At 48.7% G+C, this 21,883-nt stretch overlaps 1 protein-coding gene across 1 annotated transcript in view; it reads right to left on the bottom strand.

Annotated features, from left to right (window-relative positions):
* The window catches only part of LOC147122418 (choline transporter-like protein 5), a 248,011-nt gene that overhangs the window by 126,609 nt on the left and 99,519 nt on the right, over positions 1-21,883 (bottom strand). Inside the window, exons 5-8 of the mRNA XM_085983554.1 lie at positions 19,133-19,217; positions 17,588-17,716; positions 11,830-11,890; positions 3,056-3,179 (exon numbers count right to left, since the gene is read on the bottom strand). Coding sequence (XP_085839680.1) covers positions 3,056-3,179; positions 11,830-11,890; positions 17,588-17,716; positions 19,133-19,217 — 399 coding nt within the window. The remainder of the gene's footprint in view (positions 1-3,055; positions 3,180-11,829; positions 11,891-17,587; positions 17,717-19,132; positions 19,218-21,883) is intronic.

Here is a 21,883-nt window from a genome sequence, read left to right as displayed (position 1 = left end):
TCTCGCGATTACTCAAAAGTTATTCCAACACCTCTTTGATCCGTGGCGGATTGTAGTCACTTTGCTGTAAATTTAAAAAGAAGACTATTTGTTATCGCTAAAAAATAAATCACCAATTGCAAACATTTTCACACTTGCAAGATTGAAAACAGAACAACAGAAACTGATTAAAGTACCATGACTTGATCACCAAAAACATGAAATAATTCCTGGCAACCTGTTTTATTTTTAATACATCTATCTATTCTAGTTGATCTCCCATGGTGATGCACACAGGAATTCAGCAGCAAGTGTAGTCCGAGAGGCGGAGGGGATAGTTGGATCAGGGTGAGCAGATGTAATTTAGCTCCCATTTTAAAGTCATAATTCTGTCTTTATTTTTATATTTTCATTATAACTTCCCGTGTCCACATTTAGAATGCCAACTACGTATGTAAACATGTCATGTTGTAATTACACCCTCCAGCCAGTAGCGGCGCTGCACGGGGAGGTGAGGGACAATGGAATCACGACATATCACGCTTACGTGTGCAGTGCCTATTATAAATTGACAGGAAGTGTGCACACACAAGATTTTCTAACATATTATTGTAGACATAACATATATAAATAGTCAGAACTACCATGGATTGTTTTACCAGGCTAGGGTTTTGGTGATGTGGTATTCCTGGAGCAGAAAATATGAGCAGTTTCCAACTATTAGCTGAATCCTGAGATGAGATTACTCCCTGAACACAGCTCCTGGTAGTTCTGAACATATATATTTCTCAGGCCAATTTATTCCATTCTCTTTCTCTCTCCGCTGGCTATAACAGACCACACCATCCACAAAGGGTTAATGACTGTGCTATAATCTCACGTGATAACCATCAGTTAACTACCAAGACGTAACACAGTAACCAATTAAAACCAGCAATAACTAGATATGGAGGATGATCGCTGCTGCATTACTGGCCTGGAGCCCATTCATTGAAGATCAACAAGAAATTTGGTGGATGCACACAGCCATGTCAATGCCTGGTGGACTGGGCGAGTGGGACAAAGAATGGGCATCCAGTCTGTGCAACAAAGTACAACATTTACTTTTGGACACATAGCGTGCAGAGAAGAGCAACAAGTGTAAAGGGCATGGGCTGTGAGGGAAGTTTAGAGAAGCATAAGATGTACAGTTTAGGGAGAAGGGAGTTAATGGGGGGGGGGAGGAATCTATTCAGGGTTATAAAATATTAATTGGAATGGGTGAGGCAATGCAACAAGGGTAAAAGAAGAGGGCATAAATGGAAATTAGTTAACAGTGAATCTAGAACAGGTATCAGAGTAAATCTAGAACAGGTGTCAGAGTAAATCTAGAACAGGTATCAGAGTAAATCTAGAACAGGTATCAAAGTAGGTCTAGAACAGGTATCAGAGTAAATCTAGAACAGGTATCAAAGTAGGTCTAGAACAGGTATCAGAGTAAATCTAGAACAGGTATCAAAGTAGGTCTAGAACAGGTATCAGAGTAAATCTAGAGCAGGTATCAGAGTAAACCTAGAGCAGGTATCAGAGTAAATCTAGAGCAGGTATCAGAGTAAATCTAGAACAGCTATCAAAGTAAATCTAGAACAGGTATCAGCGTGAATCTAGAACAGGTATTAGAGTAAATCTAGAGCAAGTATCAGAGTAAATCATGAACAGGAATCAGAGTAAATCTAGAACAGGTATCAGCGTAAATCTAGAACAGGTATCAGAGTACATCTAGAGCAGGTATCAGAGTAAATCTAGAACGGGTATCAGTAAATCTAGAACAGGTATCAGAGTAAATCTAGAACAGGTATCAGAGTGAATCTAGAACAGGTATCAGTAAATCTAGAACCGGAATCAGAGTAAGTCTAGAACAGGTATCAGAGTAAAGTTAGATCAGGTTTCAGGAAGAGTCGCTGTCATTGCCGATCTCCACACTCTTCCTGCCTTAACACTGCACGTGCCTTCGCCTTATCATTGCCTTTGGCAAGGTTAGTGGCATTACAGGATTGAGTCAGGAGTTGGCAGCGCTAGCAGATGGCCCATCGTTTGCACCTCATCACCACGGTTGCACATTAATTCATTCTTGGGATGTGGGTGTCACTGCCCGTCCCTAGTTGCCCCTGAGAAAGTTGGTGGTGGGCCTTCTTCTTCAAAAGAGCTTTGATACAATTGCGTGGCTTGCTAGGCCACTTCAGAGAGCAATTAATAGTCAACCACCTTGGTGTGGGACTGGAGTCACATTGGCCCAGACTGGGGAAGGGACATCAGTCAGCCAGCTGGATTTTTACGACAATCCGACAGCTTCAATTAATCACTTTTACTGAGAGCCAGCTTTTTATTGCCATGGTCTCGTAACCATGTTCTCACCTCATTATTTTTGAACCACGGGAAGCCCCGGTTTGTAAGTGATTGAGGCATTGCCAGATTGGCCATGGGAAGGGTAATGGAGACCAAAAAACACTGGGGCAGTTCAAGAGACAGTTGGATGCTACAAGTGGAGAGTTGGTTTAGGAGAGGCACAGTAGCAGCAACTTGCACTTTCATAGAGCCCCCTCACACAGGGTGCTTTGCAAGGGGGGAGGGAGGGGAGAATCTCACACAGGAGAATGATACAGCACAGAAGGAGGCCATTCGGCCCATCGTGCCTGTGCCGGCTCTTTGAAAGAGCTCTCCAATTAGTCCCACTCCCTGCTCTTTCCCCACAGCCCTGCACATTTTTCCCTTTCAAGTATTTCTCCAATTCCCTTTTGAAAGTTCCTATTGAATCTGCTTCCACCGCCCTTTCAGGCAGCGCATTCCAGATCACAACAACTCGCTGTAAAAACATTCTCCTCATCTCCCCTCTGGTTCTTTTGCCAATTCCCTTCACTCTGTGTCCTCTGGTTACCGACCCTCCTGCCACTGGAAACAGTTTCTCCTTATTTACTCAATCAAAACCCTTCATGATTTTGAACAACTCTATTAAATCTCTCCTTCACCTTCTCTACTCGAAGGAGCTGAAAGCGAGTCAGGTGCCCGGGGGGTGGGGCGGATCGAGCGGGCGACTTACCTGGCCGCGTCCCGTAGGTCGGTCACATTGCGGGTTTTACCGAGGCCATCTTTGAAGGTGGTCTTGTTGGCCACCGTCAGTATTCCGTTTTTGGTGGTGAAGTCGGGGAAGCATCGTCGCAGAACTAGGGAGGAAAAGGAAGAGGAAAATCACGGAGGGCTGGGTGGGAATCCCACTGCCTGGTGTTAGCGACGAACACGGCAACAGGCTCAGGTAAAGTCCCTCCACCTGCCTCTGGACCCGATTACATAGAGTGTACAGCACAGAAACAGGCCATTCGGCCCAACTGGACCAGGCTGGCATTTATGAGCCTCTTCATCTCACCCCATCAGCATGTCCTTTTATTCCTTTCACCCTCACGTGCTTATCTACCTTAAATACATCTGTGTTATTCGCCTCAACCACTCCCTGTGGTAGCGAGTTCCACATTCTCACCACTCTCTGGGTAAAGACGTTTCTCCCGAATTCCCTGTGGGATTTATTGGTGACTATCTTAGATTGATGACCCCTCGTTCTGGTCTCCCCCACAAGTGGAAACATCTTCTCTCCGTCTACCCTATCAAACCTCTTCATAATTTTGAAGACCTCGATCAGGTCACCCTTCAGCCTTCTCTTTTCTAGAGAAAAGAGCCCCAGCCTGTTCAATCTTTCCTGGTAGTTGTAACCTCTCAGTTCTGGTATCACCCTTGTTGTGGTGTATGTAACCTGTTCCACCTTAAGAGAACTTAAGCCTGTTCCACCTTAAGAGATGTACTACTTTCTCTGGCTGCTGTATACGTAATACCGGTGGTGACCACCGGTATATAAGCACTGTGTAGTAATATTGTATTTAGTATAGTCCTGACCTCCAACCAGTAAAGACCTGTTGAACTTTAATCTTGTAGTCTGTGTTAGTAATTACAACTAGAACACACAGACTTAACAGTGGCGACGAGTCCGATTCTTACCCTGCGGCAGTTTATATCCACGGCGGCTTCGTCCACAGAACGGACGTCGAAGAGAGGCTTCCACCCTCATCACCCTGCTGGAAGACACGTCGCGCGGCAGACATCGAGAAACCAGAGTGCAGAAGACATCCTGAACTCGAAGCCTCCATCAGCGGCTGTCAGCTATCTTCTTTCTACCTCGGTGGTGGGTAAGCCGGGCAGCGACGCGACCAGAAAGTCAGCCGCGTTGGCTGTACAGACGGGGAGGGAAGACGGAGGAATAAGGGCAGTGAGATCGATTGCGACCGGAGATAAGGGCCGGGCCGCATTCGGGCCGAAAGGCGCAGCGCGGGGACATCGATCGCGGCTGGTGATAAGGGCCGGACCGCATTCGGGCTAAAAAGGCGCAGCGTCTGGGGCAACTGAAGGCGCGAGAGCCACGGTGAAGCGGAGACAGCGTCGGGGGACGGGTGAAGACCGCCAAGCGTGGGAAAACCGCCATTTTGTAGGCGGAGGACGAAGGCAAGAGCGGGAAGCCGCCATCTTGGATAAAAATTAAAATAAATTAAATTGCAGCAATGCCCAAACATGGGAACATTAATACCTTTGATAGCGACATCGAAGATTGGGCCATGTATGTAGAACGCATACAAAATTATTGTAAAGCAAATAAAATCCCAGATGAAGAGAAAGCACTAACATTATTAAACTTAATGGGTGCGAAGACGTACGGGCAATTGAAACACCTTTTATCACCAGATGAACCGGCGGATAAGACGTTCGAGGAGATTGTTACTGTCCTGAAAAATCATCTAAACCCCACGCCGCTGATGCTAGCGGAACGATTTAAATTTTACAGCAGAAGGCAGCTGAAGGATGAAAGCAATGCTGAATATTTAATGGAATTGCGTAAGCTAGCAAAGTACTGTCAGTTTGGAACGAGACTGACAGAGGCGCTACGAGATATATTTGTGTGTGGTTTATTAAAAGAAGATACACAAAAGCGACTGCTCGAGGAGAATGAGGTGACGCTTGAGAAAGCGGTCACTATGGCAGCAGCACACGAAGCCGCAGCGAGAGGCACGGCAGTAATGCAGCTACGGTCACCGGAACTCAGTACAAATAAATTGGGTTTGAGTACTGTAAAATGTTATCGTTGTGGAAAGACAACGCACGATCAGAACCAGTGTTGGTTTAAAAACCAAGAATGCAGAACGTGTGGCAGGCTTGGCCACATAGCTAAAGTATGCCGGTCAGGAAAGAAGACCAGCGACAAAAAGTCACCGCAAGGAAAATACATAAAGGTACACAAGGTGACAAAGAACAGTTCGACCGAACAGAAGTCAGATTCAGACGCTAGCAGTAATGAACTGGGTAGCTTAAGAGTACACAACGTTGGTAAGGATGCAGATCTCCAGACAATTTGGGTCACCCTTCAGATAGCAGGAGTCCAAGTAAAGATGGAATTGGACACTGGATCGGCATTGACGGTCATGAATAAGAAAGATTACAAAAGGTTATTCCAACATATTCCCCTACGGGATACGGAGATTATATTGAAAACATACACAGGGCAAAGAGTGTACCCCATCGGAAAGATAGAGGTAAAAGTGGTCCACAAGGGCGAAGAAAGCCAAGTAATGGACTTATATGTGCTACCTGAAGGAGGTCCACCACTACTAGGACGGGAGTGGATTAGGAAAATGAATATGGACTGGCACTCCTTGAAGGCACTAACGGTAGATTCCGGGGAAACAGATGTCAAACCTAAACGATTGTCCAAAATATTGGATGATGCTAAAGAGGTGTTCCAGCAGGGACTGGGAACACTGAGAGGAATTACGGCAAACATCAAGATTGATGAACATGCACACCCAAAATTTTTTAAAGCCAGACCGGTACCCTATGCAATACGACCTACTGTAGAAGCGGAACTGGAAGCGCTAGAACGTTCAGGTGTACTGTCTAAGGTAGATTGGAGTGAGTGGGCTACGCCCATTGTTCCCGTTATGAAACGTCCTTCGAGCAACAAGCCAGGAGAACCAGGGAAGGTTCGCATCTGTGGAGATTTCAAAATCACCGTTAATCCGGTGCTTCACACGGTGCAGTATCCGCTTCCGCGGATTGAGGATATTTTTGCTTCGTTGTCTGGCGGGAAACACTTCACCAAGATAGACCTGGCGCAGGCGTACTTGCAGATGGAGGTTGAAGAAGAGTCACGCCAATACCTCACGATCAACACGCATCGAGGTTTGTACTGGTACAATAGGCTGGTTTTTGGAGTGGCATCGGCTCCAGCAATTTGGCAGAGGGCCATGGAGCAGGTATTACAGGGAATTCCAGGCACACAATGTTACCTGGATGATATTCTGATTACAGGTGATGGTGATGAAGAACACCTCGCAAACTTGGAACTGGTGCTCAACAGACTGAAAGAGTATGGACTTAGAGTTAATCGGCAGAAATGTGAGTTCTTCCAGAAGCGGATCTCGTACTGTGGTCATGTCATTGACCGGGAGGGGCTTCATAAGTCTCCTGACAAGATAGAGGCAGTTGTAAAGGCTCCCGCTCCGGATAATGTCTCTCAGTTGAGGTCGTTTCTAGGATTGATTAACTATTACCATAAATTTCTACCAAATCTATCCACGGTACTGCACCCGCTAAACACTCTTTTACAGAAGGGGGTACCATGGGAATGGAGCGAAAACTGTAAGAAGGCATTTCGCAAAAGCAAAGAATTGATCACCTCAGAGGAAGTGTTGGCTCACTTCAACCCGACACTGCCTATTCGGTTGGCTTGTGATGCTTCTCCATATGGTATTGGGGCAGTACTCTCACACAAGTTGCCAAATGGCACGGAAAGGCCAGTCGCGTTTGCATCCAGGTCATTGACCTCCGCTGAGCGCAACTATGCGCAGATCGATAGGGAGGCTCTCAGCCTTGTATGGGGAGTGAAGAAGTTTAATCATTACCTGCAGGGCCAAAAATTCACACTTCTGACAGACCATCAGCCGTTGGTATCCATTTTTAACCCTAAGAAGGGTGTTTCAGTGATGACAGCACAGCGTCTCCAGAGATGGTCCCTTTTCCTAGGGGCACATCAATATCAAATAGAATTCAAAGGTACGAAGCAGCATGGCAATGCTGATGGGCTGTCACGCCTGCCACTACCTGAAGAAGAAGAAACGATGAAAGTTGACCCTGTTGAGTTATTTCATTCGACCATCATCGAGTGTTCACCAGTCACCAATGCAAGTATTGAAAGAGAAACCAGGAACGACCCGACACTGTCCAGAGTCTACGAGGTGACAGTGAAAGGATGGCCAACACGTGGTGATCCTCTGTTACCGGCATTCTCGGCAAGGCGAGACCAGCTGTCCGTCTGCCATGGTACTTTGATGTACGGGACAAGAGTGATTATTCCTCCTAAGTTAAGGGAAAGAGTTCTAAAAGAACTGCATGAAGGTCATCTGGGGGGAGTTAAGATGAAAAGTCTTGCTAGGGCTTATGTATGGTGGCCGGGTATTGACCAACAGATAGAGGAGTTGACGAAAAGCTGCGCTGGGTGCCAAAAAGTGCAAAATGCACCTCCGATCGCACCACTACACCCATGGGAATGGCCTTCAGCCCCATGGCAACGCGTACATATTGACTTTGCTGGTCCATTCATGGACTCCATGTTCCTAATTGCGGTGGACGCACATTCCAAATGGCCAGAAGTGATCAAGATGAATACCGCTACTTCAGAAAAGACAATTGCGGTGTTAAGAACAATATTCGCAAGGAACGGATTGCCAGAACAGATCTGTTCGGACAACGGACCACAGTTCGTGTCGGAAGAATTCCAAAAATTCTTAAAGAAGAATGGGGTGAAACATTATACCTCTGCCCCATATCATCCGGCAACAAACGGGTTGGCCGAGAGATTTGTCCAAACATTCAAAAAGGCAATAAAGGCCATGAACGATGATCAGATTCCGCTACAGCACAAGGTGGACAATTTCCTAATGGCATATCGAAACGCTGCTCATGCAGTGACTAACCAAAGTCCTGCCATGATGTTTTATAACAGGAGGTTGCGGTCCAGGTTGGACTTGTTAAAACCAAATGTGCGGAGGGAAGTGGAAAACAAACAGTTCCGGCATATTAATAACAAGACCACTCGAAGTTTCGACGTAGGACAACCAGTGTTGGCAAGGGGCTATGGAAACGAAAAATGGCAGTCCGGAACAATTCGGGCCAGACAAGGACCTCTGATGTACACAGTAGATATTGGTAACAATGTGATAAGGCGTCATGCGGATCAACTGGTAGAATCGAGAGCAAGGGTCGAACCCATGGTTGCGACAGAGACAACTGTGGAAGACGTTAATGAACCTGAAGCATCTACCTCGGCAGGGAATGTACCTGATGATGATAACACCCAATGCATGGGAGACCAACTAGAGGAGTCACCTCAGCAACAGGAATCAGAGACCACTGAAAGGCGTTATCCAAACCGAATCAGAAGGCCTCCTGAGAGACTGAACCTTTGAACTGTTTATACCTGAAGTTATATATGTTATTATGTTATGTTAAATGGGGATATGACTGTTAAGCTAAAAAGGGAGGATTGTGGTGTATGTAACCTGTTCCACCTGAAGAGACCTTAAGCCTGTTCCACCTTAAGAGATGTACTACTTTCTCTGGCTGCTGTATACGTAATACCGGTGGTGACCACCGGTATATAAGCACTGTGTAGTAATATTGTATTTAGTTTTAGTCCTGACCTCCAACCAGTAAAGACCTGTTGAACTTTAATCTTGTAGTCTGTGTTAGTAATTACAACTAGAACACACAGACTTAACACTTGTGAATCTTTTTTGCACCTTCTCCAGTGCCTTTACATTCTCTTTATAATATGGAGACCAGGACTGTGCACTGTGCTCCCAGTGTGGTCCAACCAAGGTTCGAGGCAAGTTTATCATAAACTTCCCTGTTCTATATCTTTGCTGGTTAATTTCTTCCTTCCAATGTCAGATAGAGACGTTTGATATGAGCCGGTTAAATCTTTCATTGCCAATGGAGCGCCGTATATCCACGTTGGCTGACGACACTCAGTGAGGTGGCACAGTAAACACTGCAGTAGTTGAGGCGAATAGCACAGGTGCATTTAAGGGAAGCTGGATAAACACACGAGGGAGAAAGGAAGAGGAGGATATGGTGATGGGGTGAGATGAAGAGGGGTGGGAGGAGGCTGGTGTGGAGCATAAACACCGGCACGGACCAGTTGGGCCGAATGGCCTGTTTCTGCGCTGTACATTCTGTGTAATTTTAAATAAAAAAGATTGCTGAACACGTACAACCAATGGGAGACTGCCCATAATCAGATCCTGTTCATTGTCTAAAATGATCACCTTTTAGACATTGGTCAACCACACTCCGTGACTCATTTCTCTGTCCTTCCCTTTTCCCTGCATTATCTTTCAGTAAAGGAAGCTTTTTGACATGTTAAACGACAGCTTTCTGCCGTGCTCTGCTCAGAGTGCACGGTCTTGTGCCAGCCGTGGCTCAGTGGGTAGCACCCTCGCCTCTGGGTCAGAAGGTCAGGGCTTCAAGTCCCCACTCCAGAGACCTGAGACCAAAATTCAGGCTGATACTCCCAGTGCAGTACTGAGGGAGTGCTGCACTGTCAGAGGGGCAGTGCTGAGGGAGCGCCGCACTGTCGGAGGGGCAGTACTGAGGGAGCGCCGCACTGTCGGAGGGGCAGTACTGAGGGAGTGCTGCACTGTCAGAGAGTCAGTACTGAGGGAGCGTTGCACTGTCGGAGGGGCAGTACTGAGGGAGTGCTGCACTGTCGGAGGGGCAGTGCTGAGGGACTGCTGCACTGTCGGAGGTGCAGTACTAAGGGAGTGCTGCACTGTCGGAAGGGCAGTACTGAGGGAACGTTGCACTGTCGGAGGAACAGTACTGAGGGAGCGCTGCACTGTCTAAGGGGTAGTACTGAGGGAGAGCTGCACTGTTGGAGGGGCAGTACTGAGGGAGCACCGCACTGTCGGTGGGGCAGTACTGAGGGAGTGCGGCACTGTGGGAGGGGCAGTACTGAGGGAGCGTAGCACTGTCGGTGGGGCAGTACTGAGGGAGCACCGCACTGTCGGTGGGGCAGTACTGAGCGAGCGCTGCTCTGTTGGAGGGGCAGTACTGAGGGAGTGCTGCACTGTCAGAGGGGCAGTACTGAGGGAGCACTGCACTGTCAGGGGGGCAGTACTGAGGGAGCGCCGTACTGTCAGGGGGGCAGTACTGAGGGAGCGCCGTACTGTCGGAGGGGCAGTGCTGAGGGAGCGTTGCACTCTCGGAGGGGCAGTACTGAGGGAGCACTGCACTGTCGGAGGGGCAGTACTGAGGGAGTGCTGCACTGTCGGAGGGGCAGTACTGAGCGAGCCCCGCACTGTCGGAGGGGCAGTACTGAGGGAGTGCTGCACTGTCGGAGGGGCAGTACTGAGGGAGCGTTGCACTGTCGGAGGGGCAGTACTGAGGGAGCGCTGCACTGTCGGAGGGGCAGTACTGAGGGAGCGCCGCACTGTCAGAGGGGCAGTACTGAGGGAGGGCCGCACTGTCGGAGGGGCAGTACTGAGGGAGTGCTGCACTGTCGGAGGGTCAGTACTGAGGGAGCGCTGCACTGTCGGAGTGGCAGTACTGAGGGAGGGCCGCACTGTCGGAGGGGCAGTACTGAGGGAGCGCTGCACTGTCGGAGGGTCAGTACTGAGGGAGCGCTGCACTGTCGGAGGGGCAGTACTGAGGGAGGGCCGCACTGTCGGAGGGGCAGTACTGAGGGAGCGCTGCACTGTCGGAGGGGCAGTACTGAGGGAGTGCTGCACTGTTGGAGGGTCAGTACTGAGGGAGCGCTGCACTGTCGGAGGCGCAGTACTGAGGGAGCGCTGCACTGTCTAAGGGGCAGTACTGAGGGAGCGCTGCACTGTCGGAGGGGCAGTACTGAGGGAGCGCTGCACTGTCGGAGGGGCGGTACTGAGGGAGCGCCGCACTGTCGGAGGGGCAGTACTGAGGGAGCGCTGCACTGTCGGAGGGGCAGTACTGAGGGAGTGCTGCACTGTTGGAGGGGCAGTACTGAGGGAGTGCTGCACTGTCGGAGGGGCAGTACTGAGGGAGCGCTGCACTGTCGGAGGGGCAGTACTGAGGGAGTGCTGCACTGTCGGAGGTGCCATCTTTTGAATGAGAAGTTAAACCAATTACCATCTGCCCTCTCACGTGGGCATAAAAAATCCCATGGCACTATTTGGACGAAGAGCAGGGGAGTTCTCCAGTTCTGCAGTTACAACAGCGACAGCTCTTCCAAGGTGTCTGTAAAGCACTTTGGGACATCCTGAAGTCACGAAAGGTGCTATATAAATGCAAGTCTTTCTTTTTCCTTGAGGCTAGGGGCGTCTAATGGCTATGAGCGATGCGCACACTGCTTTCTTAGGCTAGCTATCTGTACCCATGTTGCTCCACCCTATATCCGATCCATAATGCTTGCATTAGCCCTTTCAGCCTCGATTTCACAGAAAAATCTGCCAAACCAAATATATATTTTCCAACACTGCACAACTAGAAAGTTTGGCTTCATTACTTTGCAGGGAATGATCCCACGGTCTCAGACTCCCAGTGGGGATTGAACCGAGCTCACAGAGACTGTGGGTAATCCTACGACACTCGACCCCTGACCCATGCCCCCCGCAAGCGCGGCCTCCCTTCTAGAAGCATGGATCACCCCCCATATAAAAGTCAATGAGGACCAAATCCGAGACGCATTGTCCTAGAAACTAGACCTGATACAGGCCGTATTGCATCAAACGAAGACTTCATACGTACAGGGTCGACTGGGAACAATCATTGATGGACAATCTTCATCTCGCATCACTTGGGCAGCAGACTAAAATGTAAAGGACAACACAAGTCGTTAACAGAATGCAATACTTTGCTAAACGGCATACTACTTTGTTCAGAGTGCAGCAAGATTATCGTATAAAGAGAAGAAAGGCAATTTGCCCCATCCGCCTAGAAGGGCCCAAATATTACATCACATCCTCCAATTGTTACATGACTCCATAATACCCCACAAGAGAGACTGCACTTCAAAGTATTCTGTTGGTCGTAAAGTACTGTGCACAGTCCTGGTCTCCATATCACACTTGGAGCACTGTGCACAGTCCTGGTCTCCATATCACACTTGGAACACTGTGCACAGTCCTGGTTTCCATATCACACTTGGAGTACTGTGCACAGTCCTGGTCTCCATACCACACTTGGAGCACTGTGCACAGTCCTGGTCTCCATATCACACTTGGAGTACTGTGCACAGTCCTGGTCTCCATATCACACTTGGAGCACTGTGCACAGTTCTGGTCTCCATATCACACTTGGAGGTACTATGCACAGTTCTGGTTTCCATATCACACTTGGAGTACTGTGCATAGTTCTGGTCTCCATATCACACTTGGAGCACTGTGCACAGTCCTGGTCTCCATATCACACTTGGAGTGCTGTGCACAGTCCTGGTTTCCATATCACACTTGGAGTACTGTGCACAGTCCTGTTTTCCATATCACACTTGGAGTACTGTGCACAGTCCTGGTCTCCATATCACACTTGGAGTACTGTGCACAGTCCTGGTCTCCATATCTCACTTGGAGTACTGTGCACTGTTCTAGTCTCCATATCACACTTGGAGGTACTATGCACAGTTCTGGTTTCCATATCACACTTGGAGGTACTATGCACAGTTCTGGTCTCCATATCACACTTGGAGCACTGTGCACAGTTCTGGTCTCCATATTACTAAAAGGATATGGAGCCACTGGCAAAGGTGCAAAAAAAATTACAAGGAGGATACTGGAACTGAGAGGTTATAACTATCAAGAAACATTGAATAGAACATAAATGGTGCACTGGTGGCGGAGGGAGTGAATGTTTAAGGTGGTGGATGGGGTGTCAATCAAGCGGGCTGCTTTGTCCTAGATGGTGTCGAGCTTCTTGAGTGTTGTTGGAGTGCGGTTTTTGTACCTGTCTACTAGCATTTAATGATTTGTGAAGTTAGAATCTCTCTGCTCCTCCAAATTCCTAGTTTCACACAATTTAGCAAATACTATGATTTATCTTTCTTAGGTCTAAAGTGGATGGCCTCATACTTGCCCACACTAAACCTCATCTGCCACAGTTAATGGGCTGAATGGCCTCCTACGTTCCTGGACTGGCGACGAGGCCTGGGTCCTCTCTAGTGTCTGCGTCCCTCCACTACTCACTGGACAAACAAGCCGAGCCAACGCGGAAACTGTGGAGAATTCTAAGTCTTCAATCGACTTTTAGTTTTATTTTATTAGCCGTGGCACAATTACTGACATAATGGATCCAATCACCAACCACGCACTGCACTGTTTAGGTGACTGGCTGCCAGTGGTCCCTTTAACCAGGTTTTCAGGGAAGTGTTCGTCACACACTTAAAAAAAATTCATTCTCTGGATGTGGGCGTCGCTGGCGAGGCCCAGCATTTATTGCCCATCCCTAGTTGCCCTCGAGAAGGTGGTGGTGAGCCGCCTTCTTGAACCGCTGCAGTCCGTGTGGTGAAGGTGCTCCCACGGTGCTGTTAGGGAGGGAGTTCCAGGATTTTGACCCAGCGACGATGAAGGAATGGTGATATATTTCCATAAGAAGGCAAATGGACTTCGTAGTGAGAGGATTCAAGTACAGGAGCATGGGTGTCTTGCTGCAGTTGTGCAGGGTCTTGGTGAGACCACATCTTGAGTATTGTGTGCAGTTTTGGTCGCCTTATCTGAGGAAGGATGTTCTTGCCATGGAGGGAGTGCAGCGAAGATTCACCAGGCTGATACCTGGGATGGCAGGAATGACGTATGAGGAGAGATTGGGTTGATTGGGCTTATACTCACTGGAGTTTAGAAGAATGAGAGGGGATCTCATTGAAACTTATAAAATTCTAACAGGACTAGACAGACTAGATGCAGGAAGGATGTTCCCGATGGCAGGGGAGTCCAGAACCAGGGGTCACAGTCTAAGGATAAGGGGTAAGCCATTTAGGACTGAGATGAGGAGAAATTTCTTCACCCAGAGAGTGGTGAACCTGTGGAATTCTCTACCACAGAAGACAGTTGAGGCCAATTCATTAAATATATTCAAGAAGGAGTTAGATATATTTCTTAAGGCTAAGGGGATCAAGGGATATGGGGAGAAAGCAGGGACAGGGTACTGAGTTTGGATGATCAGCCATGATCTCATTGAATGGCGGAGTAGGCTCGAGGGGCCGAATGGCCTACTCCTGCTCCTATCTTCTATGTTTCTATGTTTCTAAGTTAGGATGGTGTGTGACTTGGAGAGGAACTTGGGAGGTGGTGGTGTTCACATGCACCTGCTGCCCTTGTCCTTCTAGGTGGTGGAGGTGGGGGATTGGGAGGTGCTGTCGATGAATCATACCAAGTAATCGTTTCACTGAAAAGGACACAGGAATGGGAGCACAGGAAGCCCTTATAAAACCATCGCAGACCATTTAACTTTCTATGCTCAAGGAGACGAAGCTCAGGTAATAAATTGTGTCGCAGTGCTGTGACAATCTGAAGGAATTAAAAGCAACCTGCCATTCTTAGCTTAAGACAAGACAGAAAGTATTAAAATATAATTAATGTCACCGCTGGTTCACTATGAAGAACTACCTCCGTGGATTAACAATGCGCCCTGTCGAAGCTTATCAACCTCTGCAAGGTGCAGGAAAAGTAACGCGTGATTTACAATTTATTTAACAGGAAGCTACAGGAATTGTAAGAAATGATGAACAGGGTAACTCTTGAAGGTCATCTTGGGGTAATGTTCATTTGAACGTGCATTGATGTCACTGTTGGGATCTGACAACTGCTATTGGGTTAAGGGACATCATTAGCAACTTCCGCCAAAGAAAGACGACTACTGGGAAATAGCCGAGGTTATGTTTATCGGGAAACGCTGAACAGGCTGGGTACTTTTCTCTATAAAAGAGAAGGCTGAGGGATGACCTGATAGTCTTTAAAATTAATTAGGCCATAAAAAAATGCAAACTAAGCACCGGGGTTCATTTCTGGAGGAATAGAATTAAAAAGCGAAGAAGTGATGATGGATTTTTTTTTTATTTGTTCCTGGGATGTGGGCGTCGCTGGCAAGGCCGACATTTATTGCCCATCCCTAGTTGCCCTTGAGAAGGTGGTGGTGAGCCGCCTTCTTAAACCGCTGCAGTCTGTGTGGTGAAGGTGCTCCCACAGCGCTGTTAGGGAGGGAGTTCCAGGATTTTGACCCAGCGACGATGAAGGAACGGCCGATATATTTCCAAGTCAGGATGGTGTGTGACTTGGAGGGGAACTTGGAGATGGTGGTGTTCCCATGCGCCTGCTGCCCTTGTCCTTCTAGGTGGAAGAGGTCGCGGGTTTGGGAGGTTCTGCCGAAGAAGCCTTGGTGAGTTGCTGCAGTGCATCTTGTAGATGGTACACACTGCAGCCACGGTGCGCCGGTGGTGGAGGGAGTGAATGTTTAAGGTGGTGGATGGGGTGTCAATCAAGCGGGCTGCTTTGTCCTGGATGCTGTCGAGCTTCTTGAGTGTTGTTGGAGCTGCACTCATCCAGGCAAGTGATGACTATTCCATCACACTCCTGACATGTGCCTTGTAGATGGTGGAAAGGCTTTGGGGAGTCAGGAGGTGAGACACTCACTGCAGAATACCCAGCCTCTGACCTGCTCTTGTAGCCACAGTATTTCTGTGGCTGGTCCAGTTAAGTTTCTGGTCAATGGCGACCCCCAGGATGTTGATAAGAGTGAGGTGATGCATTGTGTTGGGAAGAATAAGGAGGACACATATTCCTTGGAAAATAAGAGTCAAAATGGAGCAAAGGGCTCTCGGGGTACAGATACATAAACGTAGTGACACAGGTTAATTAGGTCATAAAAAAGCAAACAAAGCACTGTGGTAAATATCTAGAGGGCTAGAATTGAAAAGCAGAGAAGTGATGTTCAACTTGTATCGAACCTTGGTTAGACCACACTTGGCGCACAGAACAGTTCTGGTCTCCATATTATAGAAAGGATATAGAGACACTGGAGAAGGCGCAGAAAAGATTTACTGAAATGATACCAGGACTCAGAGGTTTTAACTATCAGGAAAGATTGAACAGGCTGGGGCTCTTTTCTCTAGCAAAGAGAAGACTGAGGGGTGACCTGATCGAGGCCTTTAAGATGATGAAGGGGTTCGATAGGGTCGACGTAAAGAAGATGTTTCCACTTGTGGGGAGTCTGAAACTAGGGGCCATAAAGATCAGATAGTCACTAATAAATCCAACAGGGAATTCAGGAGAACCTTCTTTACCCAGAGACTGGGGAGAATGTGGAACTTACTACCACAATATATATAAATGATCTAGACGAGGGAACTAGATGTAATATCTCCAAGTTTGCAGACAACACAAAGCTGGGTGGGCGTGTGTGCTGTGAGGAGGATGCCGAGAAACTCCAGTACGATTTGGACAGGTTGGGTGATTGGGTAGAAGCATGGCAGATGCAGTATAATGTGGATAAATGTGAGGTTATCCACTTTGGTGGCAAAAACAGGAAGGCAGATTATTATCTGAACGGCAATAGATTGGGAGAAGGGGAAGTGCAACGAGACCTAGGTGTCCTTGTGCACCAGTCGCTGAAGGTAAGCATGCAGGTGCAGCAGGCGGTTAAGAAGGCAAATGGTATGTTGGCCTCCGTAGCGAGAGGGTTCGAGTACAGGAAAAAGGGTATCTTGCTGCAGTTGTACAGGGCCTGGTGAGACCACACCTTGAGCATTGTGTGCAGTTTTGGTCACCTTATCTGAGGAAGGATGTTCTTGCCATGGAGGGAGTGCAGCGAAGATTCACCAGACTGATACCTGGGATGGCAGGAATGACGTATGAGGAGAGATTGGGTCGATTGGGCTTATACTCACTGGAGTTTAGATGAGAGGGGATCTCATTGAAACTTATAAAATTCTAACAGGACTAGACAGACTAGATGCAGGAAGGATGTTCCCGATGACCGGGGAGTCCAGAACCAGGGGTCACAGTCTAAGGATAAGGGGTAAGCCATTTAGGACAGAGATGAGGAGGAATTTCTTCACCCAGAGAGTGGTGAACCTGTGGAATTCTCTACCACAGAAGGCAGTAGAGGCCAATTCATTAAATGTATTCAAGACGGAGTTAGATATATTTCTTAAGGCTAAAGGGATCAAGGGATATGGGGAGAAGGCAGGGACAGGGTACTGAGTTTGGATGATCAGCCATGATCTCATTGAATGGCGGAGCAGGCTCGAGGGGCCGAATGGCCGACTCCTGCTCCTATCTTCTATGTTTCTATGGAGTGGTTGAGGTGAATAGCACAGATGCATTGAAGGGGAAGCTGGATAAACACACGAGGGAGAAAGGAATAGAAGGATATGCTGATGGGGTAAGATGAAGAGGGGCGGGAGGAGGCTGGTGTGGAGCATAAACACCGGCACGGACCAGTTGGGCCGAATGGCCTGTTTCTGTGCCGTACATTCTGTGTAATTCTATGTGGTGTAAATTCAACCCACTGAACCCACCTTTCTGGGACTGTTGAAACCAGGCTGGCAAAACTGTCGGTAATACTCCCAGTAGGTCTTGTTCCATCGGAAAGATGACTTCAGTTCGATGTAACTGGCAAACCGGTTGGGGCACTTCTCAACACAGAGCTGTCAAAAAGAGAGGAAAATATTAACAATAAAATGTTAAGGGGGAGAAATTCATTACAGCCCCGTTTGGGGCGCTAACTTTTCAAAGTTGAAATAATTAGCGCCAGTCGCTGATGCCTTTCAACTTTTAAAACATTTGGTTTTGCGCTCCAGGAAGGAAGTGGATCAAGCGCTAAATCAATCACTCAACCAACATCACTTCAAACAGATTATCTGGTCCTTCCTGGAGCACCACAGGCAGCAGGTGGGACGGGGCGGGACGGGACGGGGCGGGGTGGTGAGTAGCTCCACACTGGGCCGGGCAGCGCTGCCACGTTGGAAGGCTCCTTCCCTCCTTTAAAGGGAAAGGCCGTCGCTGCAGGCTCCGCAAGGGGAAAACTTACCTGGTCCCTGACAGCAGCCGCGATCCAGCCCGCTGCGCTGCAGCAGAATGCCGGGCTGATCGAGCGCTGGGGAAGAGAAATGAAAACAAACCTGAAACAGCATTACACAATTTCTTCCCACTTTACCTCGGCCACCTACCTCTTTAACTTCCCCCCGCACCGAAGCGCCCAGCCTCCCGATCAACGCCTCCTGCAGCTGTCGGGGCCGTTGCCCGGCGCTGCTGCAGGGGGCGGAACCCGAACTTCGGGTCCGGGGCGTTACCGGGGCGACGCGCACGCCGATGACGTCATGATGTCCGGGCGAAGGAGATTGGGGTGTAACGCCATACTGGCACCGCACACATCCCGCCGAATATAGCGGGAGTCGATCTTCTCGCCGCGCACGATTGGTAAGTGATTGGCGCCCCCTTTATCAATCCCTCAGGGGCGATAAAGGGAGGAGTAAAGGTACCTCATTTCTCGCCCTAAATGCTAAACTCAGAACTCCATCTTTTAACAACATGAGATTGTGGAATGCAAGAAGTAACATTTAGCCCAGCGAAATCAGACCCAAATATTACCTGCTAATTGGAGCCTCAACATGTTGGCAGTACTGAGGGAGCGCTGCACTGTCAGAGGGGCAGTACTAAGGGAGCGCTGCACTGTCAGAGGGGCAGTACTGAGGGAGCACTGCACTGTCGGAGGGGCAGTACTGAGGGAGTGCTGCACTGTCGGAGGGGCAGTACTGAGGGAGCGCTGCATTGTCAGAGGGGCAGTACTGAGGGAGTGCTGCACTGTCGGAGGGGCAGTACTGAGGGAGTGCTGCACTGTCGGAGGGTCAGCACTGAGGGAACGCTGCACTGTCGGAGGGGCAGTACCGAGGGAGCGCTGCACTGTCGGAGGATCAGTACTGAGGGAGTGCTGCACTGTCGGAGGGGCAGTACTGAGGAAGCGCAGCACTGTCGGAGGGTCAGTACTGAGGGAGTGCCGCAATGTCGGAGGGACGGTCTGAGGGAGCGCTGCACTAACGGATCCTGCATGCCCTCCTGCTTACCTGTTTAGTCGGGCACTGCAAGTTTATAAGGACTGCGGGACTTGCACACTTAAGGATGTTGAAGTAGAACAAAATTGTCTTGTTCCTGGAAGAGAATGAGTGAAATGTTACCAAAGCTGTTTAAACTTATCATAATCGTCAAGAAGGGAACAGAGTCCGATCCCCGCTTTAGCAACACGATACAAATATCAAGACTGGGGCATGCAGCCAAATCCAATTCACGGCCCGAACTTAAAGCTTATCTATAAAACTTGATTGGAACGTTAGATTAATCAGTTTGTCTGCTGATCATCTCCCCTGTGCTCGCTGACCTTTATTGGCTCCCGGTCCGGCAACGCCTCGATTTGAAAATTCTCATCCTTGTTTTCAAATCCCTCCATGGTCTCCCCCCCCCACCCTCCCTATCTCCGTAACCTCCTCCAGCCCCACAACCCTCCGAGATCTCTGCACTCCTCCAACTCTGGCCTCCTTGAAACCTCCCTCTTTGGTCAATCTTTGGGTCACCTGTCCTGATATCTCCTTATGTGGCTCGGTGTCAAATTCTGTTTGACAATCGCTCCTGTGAAGGTTTTTTAACCACGTTAAAGGTGCTATATAAATGCAAGTAATTGTTGTTGTTCAGACTAAGATGCCGTTTTGACTTTTGTAGTTACATTAAACTTCTTGATGCGCATGCATTCTTTCCTGTATTGTACAGCAGGCGCGTCCAATACAATCCCGCAATCTTGTGCAAACGAATGAAATATGAGTTCAATGCAAGGATTATCCTTCTGTGATACGTTAAAGTGAACAGCTTAGGCTGACGTTTATTTCTAAATTAAATTGAATTTCGGGTGAGGTTGGGTGCTGTCCGCCGGGGGCTGTTTCATAACCAGGAGGCAAATCCTCTAAGCCCTTGTGCGTGATTTGAATTTGGAATGGAATCCATTCAATGTGTACAGAGCATTACCCAACTCATTGCATATTTCATAGTCACAGGGAGCGCGATCGATCATGCTCACAGCACGTATCAAAGTGGTGGTCCGGCAGCAACACGCACGCACGCACGCACGCAGTCAGCGATACAGCAGAACGCAGCCACTGTGCAATGGTTACAATCAAATCCCGCACTTTCAATGCTCGTAGGAACCTGTTCCTAGCTTTTAAAAAAGGTCTGCTTTGGTTGATTTTAGGTTGTAACAAATTGATCCTCAATGAATTGTTTGGCATAATCACTGACATAAGAAAACTACCAGGCACTTGGTCTGAGTATTAAACAAAGCTTTAAGCAACTGTTTTTCAACATGGAGATCGAGTTGTGTCCTTCACTAGTTCCTGTTAAAGAATGTCCTGAGCAAGCTGGGCCCATGCCCGAGTATTTATACTCTCCCTGGACAGTGCCACCAGCAGGCCGCCCAGTATCATTTCATAAGTCATTTCCACATGAATGACAGATTCATGTCAATCACTAACTCGGTTACCGGGGGGTTATGAACTATAAGAATATAAGAAACAGCAGCAGGAGTCGGCCCCTCGAGCCTGCTCTGCCATTCAATAAGATCATGGCTGATCTGATCTGAGCCTCAACGCCACTTTCCTGCCCGCTCCCCATGACCCGTGACTCCCCTGCAGCTCAAATATCTGTCTATCTCCGCCTTGAATATATTCAGTGACTCCGCCTCCACAGCTCTCCGGGGTAGAGAATTCCAACGATTCACCGCCCTCTGAGAGAAGAAATTCCTCCTCATCTCCGATTTAAATGGGCGACACCTTATCCTGAAACTATATCCCCGAGTTCTAGATTCCCCCAAGAGGGAAGAATCCTCCCGCATCTACCCTGTCAAGCCCCTTCAGAATCTTATATATTTTAATAAGATCACCTCTATGAACTTTGAACTCAGGAGAAAGAAAGACTTGCATTTCTATAGCGCCTTTCATGACCAAAGCGCTTTACAGCCAATGAAGTACTTTTTGAAGTGTAGTCACTGTTATAATGTGGGAAACACGGCAGCCAACTAGCGCACAGCAAGCTCCCACAAACAGCAATGTAATTATGACCAGATAATCTCCTTTTTCTTACATTGAATGAGGGACAATTATTGGCCCCAGGACACCGGGGAGAACTCCCCTGCTCTTCCTCGAAATAGTGGGAGTGGGATCGTTTACATCCACCGGAGAGAGCAGGCGGGGCCTCGGTTTAAAGTCTCATCCGAATGACGGCACCTCCGACAGTGCAGCACTCCCTCAGTACTGCCCCTCTGACAGTGCAGCGCTCCCTCAGTACTGCCCCTCCGACAGTGTGGCACTCCCTCAGTACTGCCCCTCTGACAGTGCATCGCTCCCTCAGTATTTACCCTCCGACAGTGCAGCGCTCCCTCAGTACTGCCCCTCCGACAGTGCAGCGCTCCCTCAGTACTGCCCCTCCGACAGTGTGGCACTCCCTCAGTACTGCCCCTCTGACAGTGCATCGCTCCCTCAGTATTTACCCTCCGACAGTGCAGCACTCCCTCAGTACTGGCCCTCCGACAGTGCAGCGCTCCCTCAGTACTGACCCTCCGACAGTGCAGCGCTCCCTCAGTACTGACCCTCCGACAGTGCAGCGCTCCCTCAGTACTGCCCCTCCGACAGTGCGGCGCTCCCTCAATAGTGCACTGGGAGAGTCAGCCTAGATTTTGCGCTCAGGTCTCTGAGTGGGATTTTGAACTCACGATCTTCTGCCTCAGAGAGGAGAGTGCTATCCAGTAAGCCACAGTGAGGTCGTGGTGAGGTAGA

Source organism: Somniosus microcephalus, chromosome 3, assembly GCF_052327205.1.
Source record: "Somniosus microcephalus isolate GS21.2 chromosome 3, FLI_Smic_1.0, whole genome shotgun sequence".
Lineage (NCBI taxonomy): Eukaryota > Metazoa > Chordata > Chondrichthyes > Squaliformes > Somniosidae > Somniosus > Somniosus microcephalus.
Note: the sequence above shows the minus strand (reverse complement) of the source record. Positions and strands in the feature narration are given on the sequence as shown.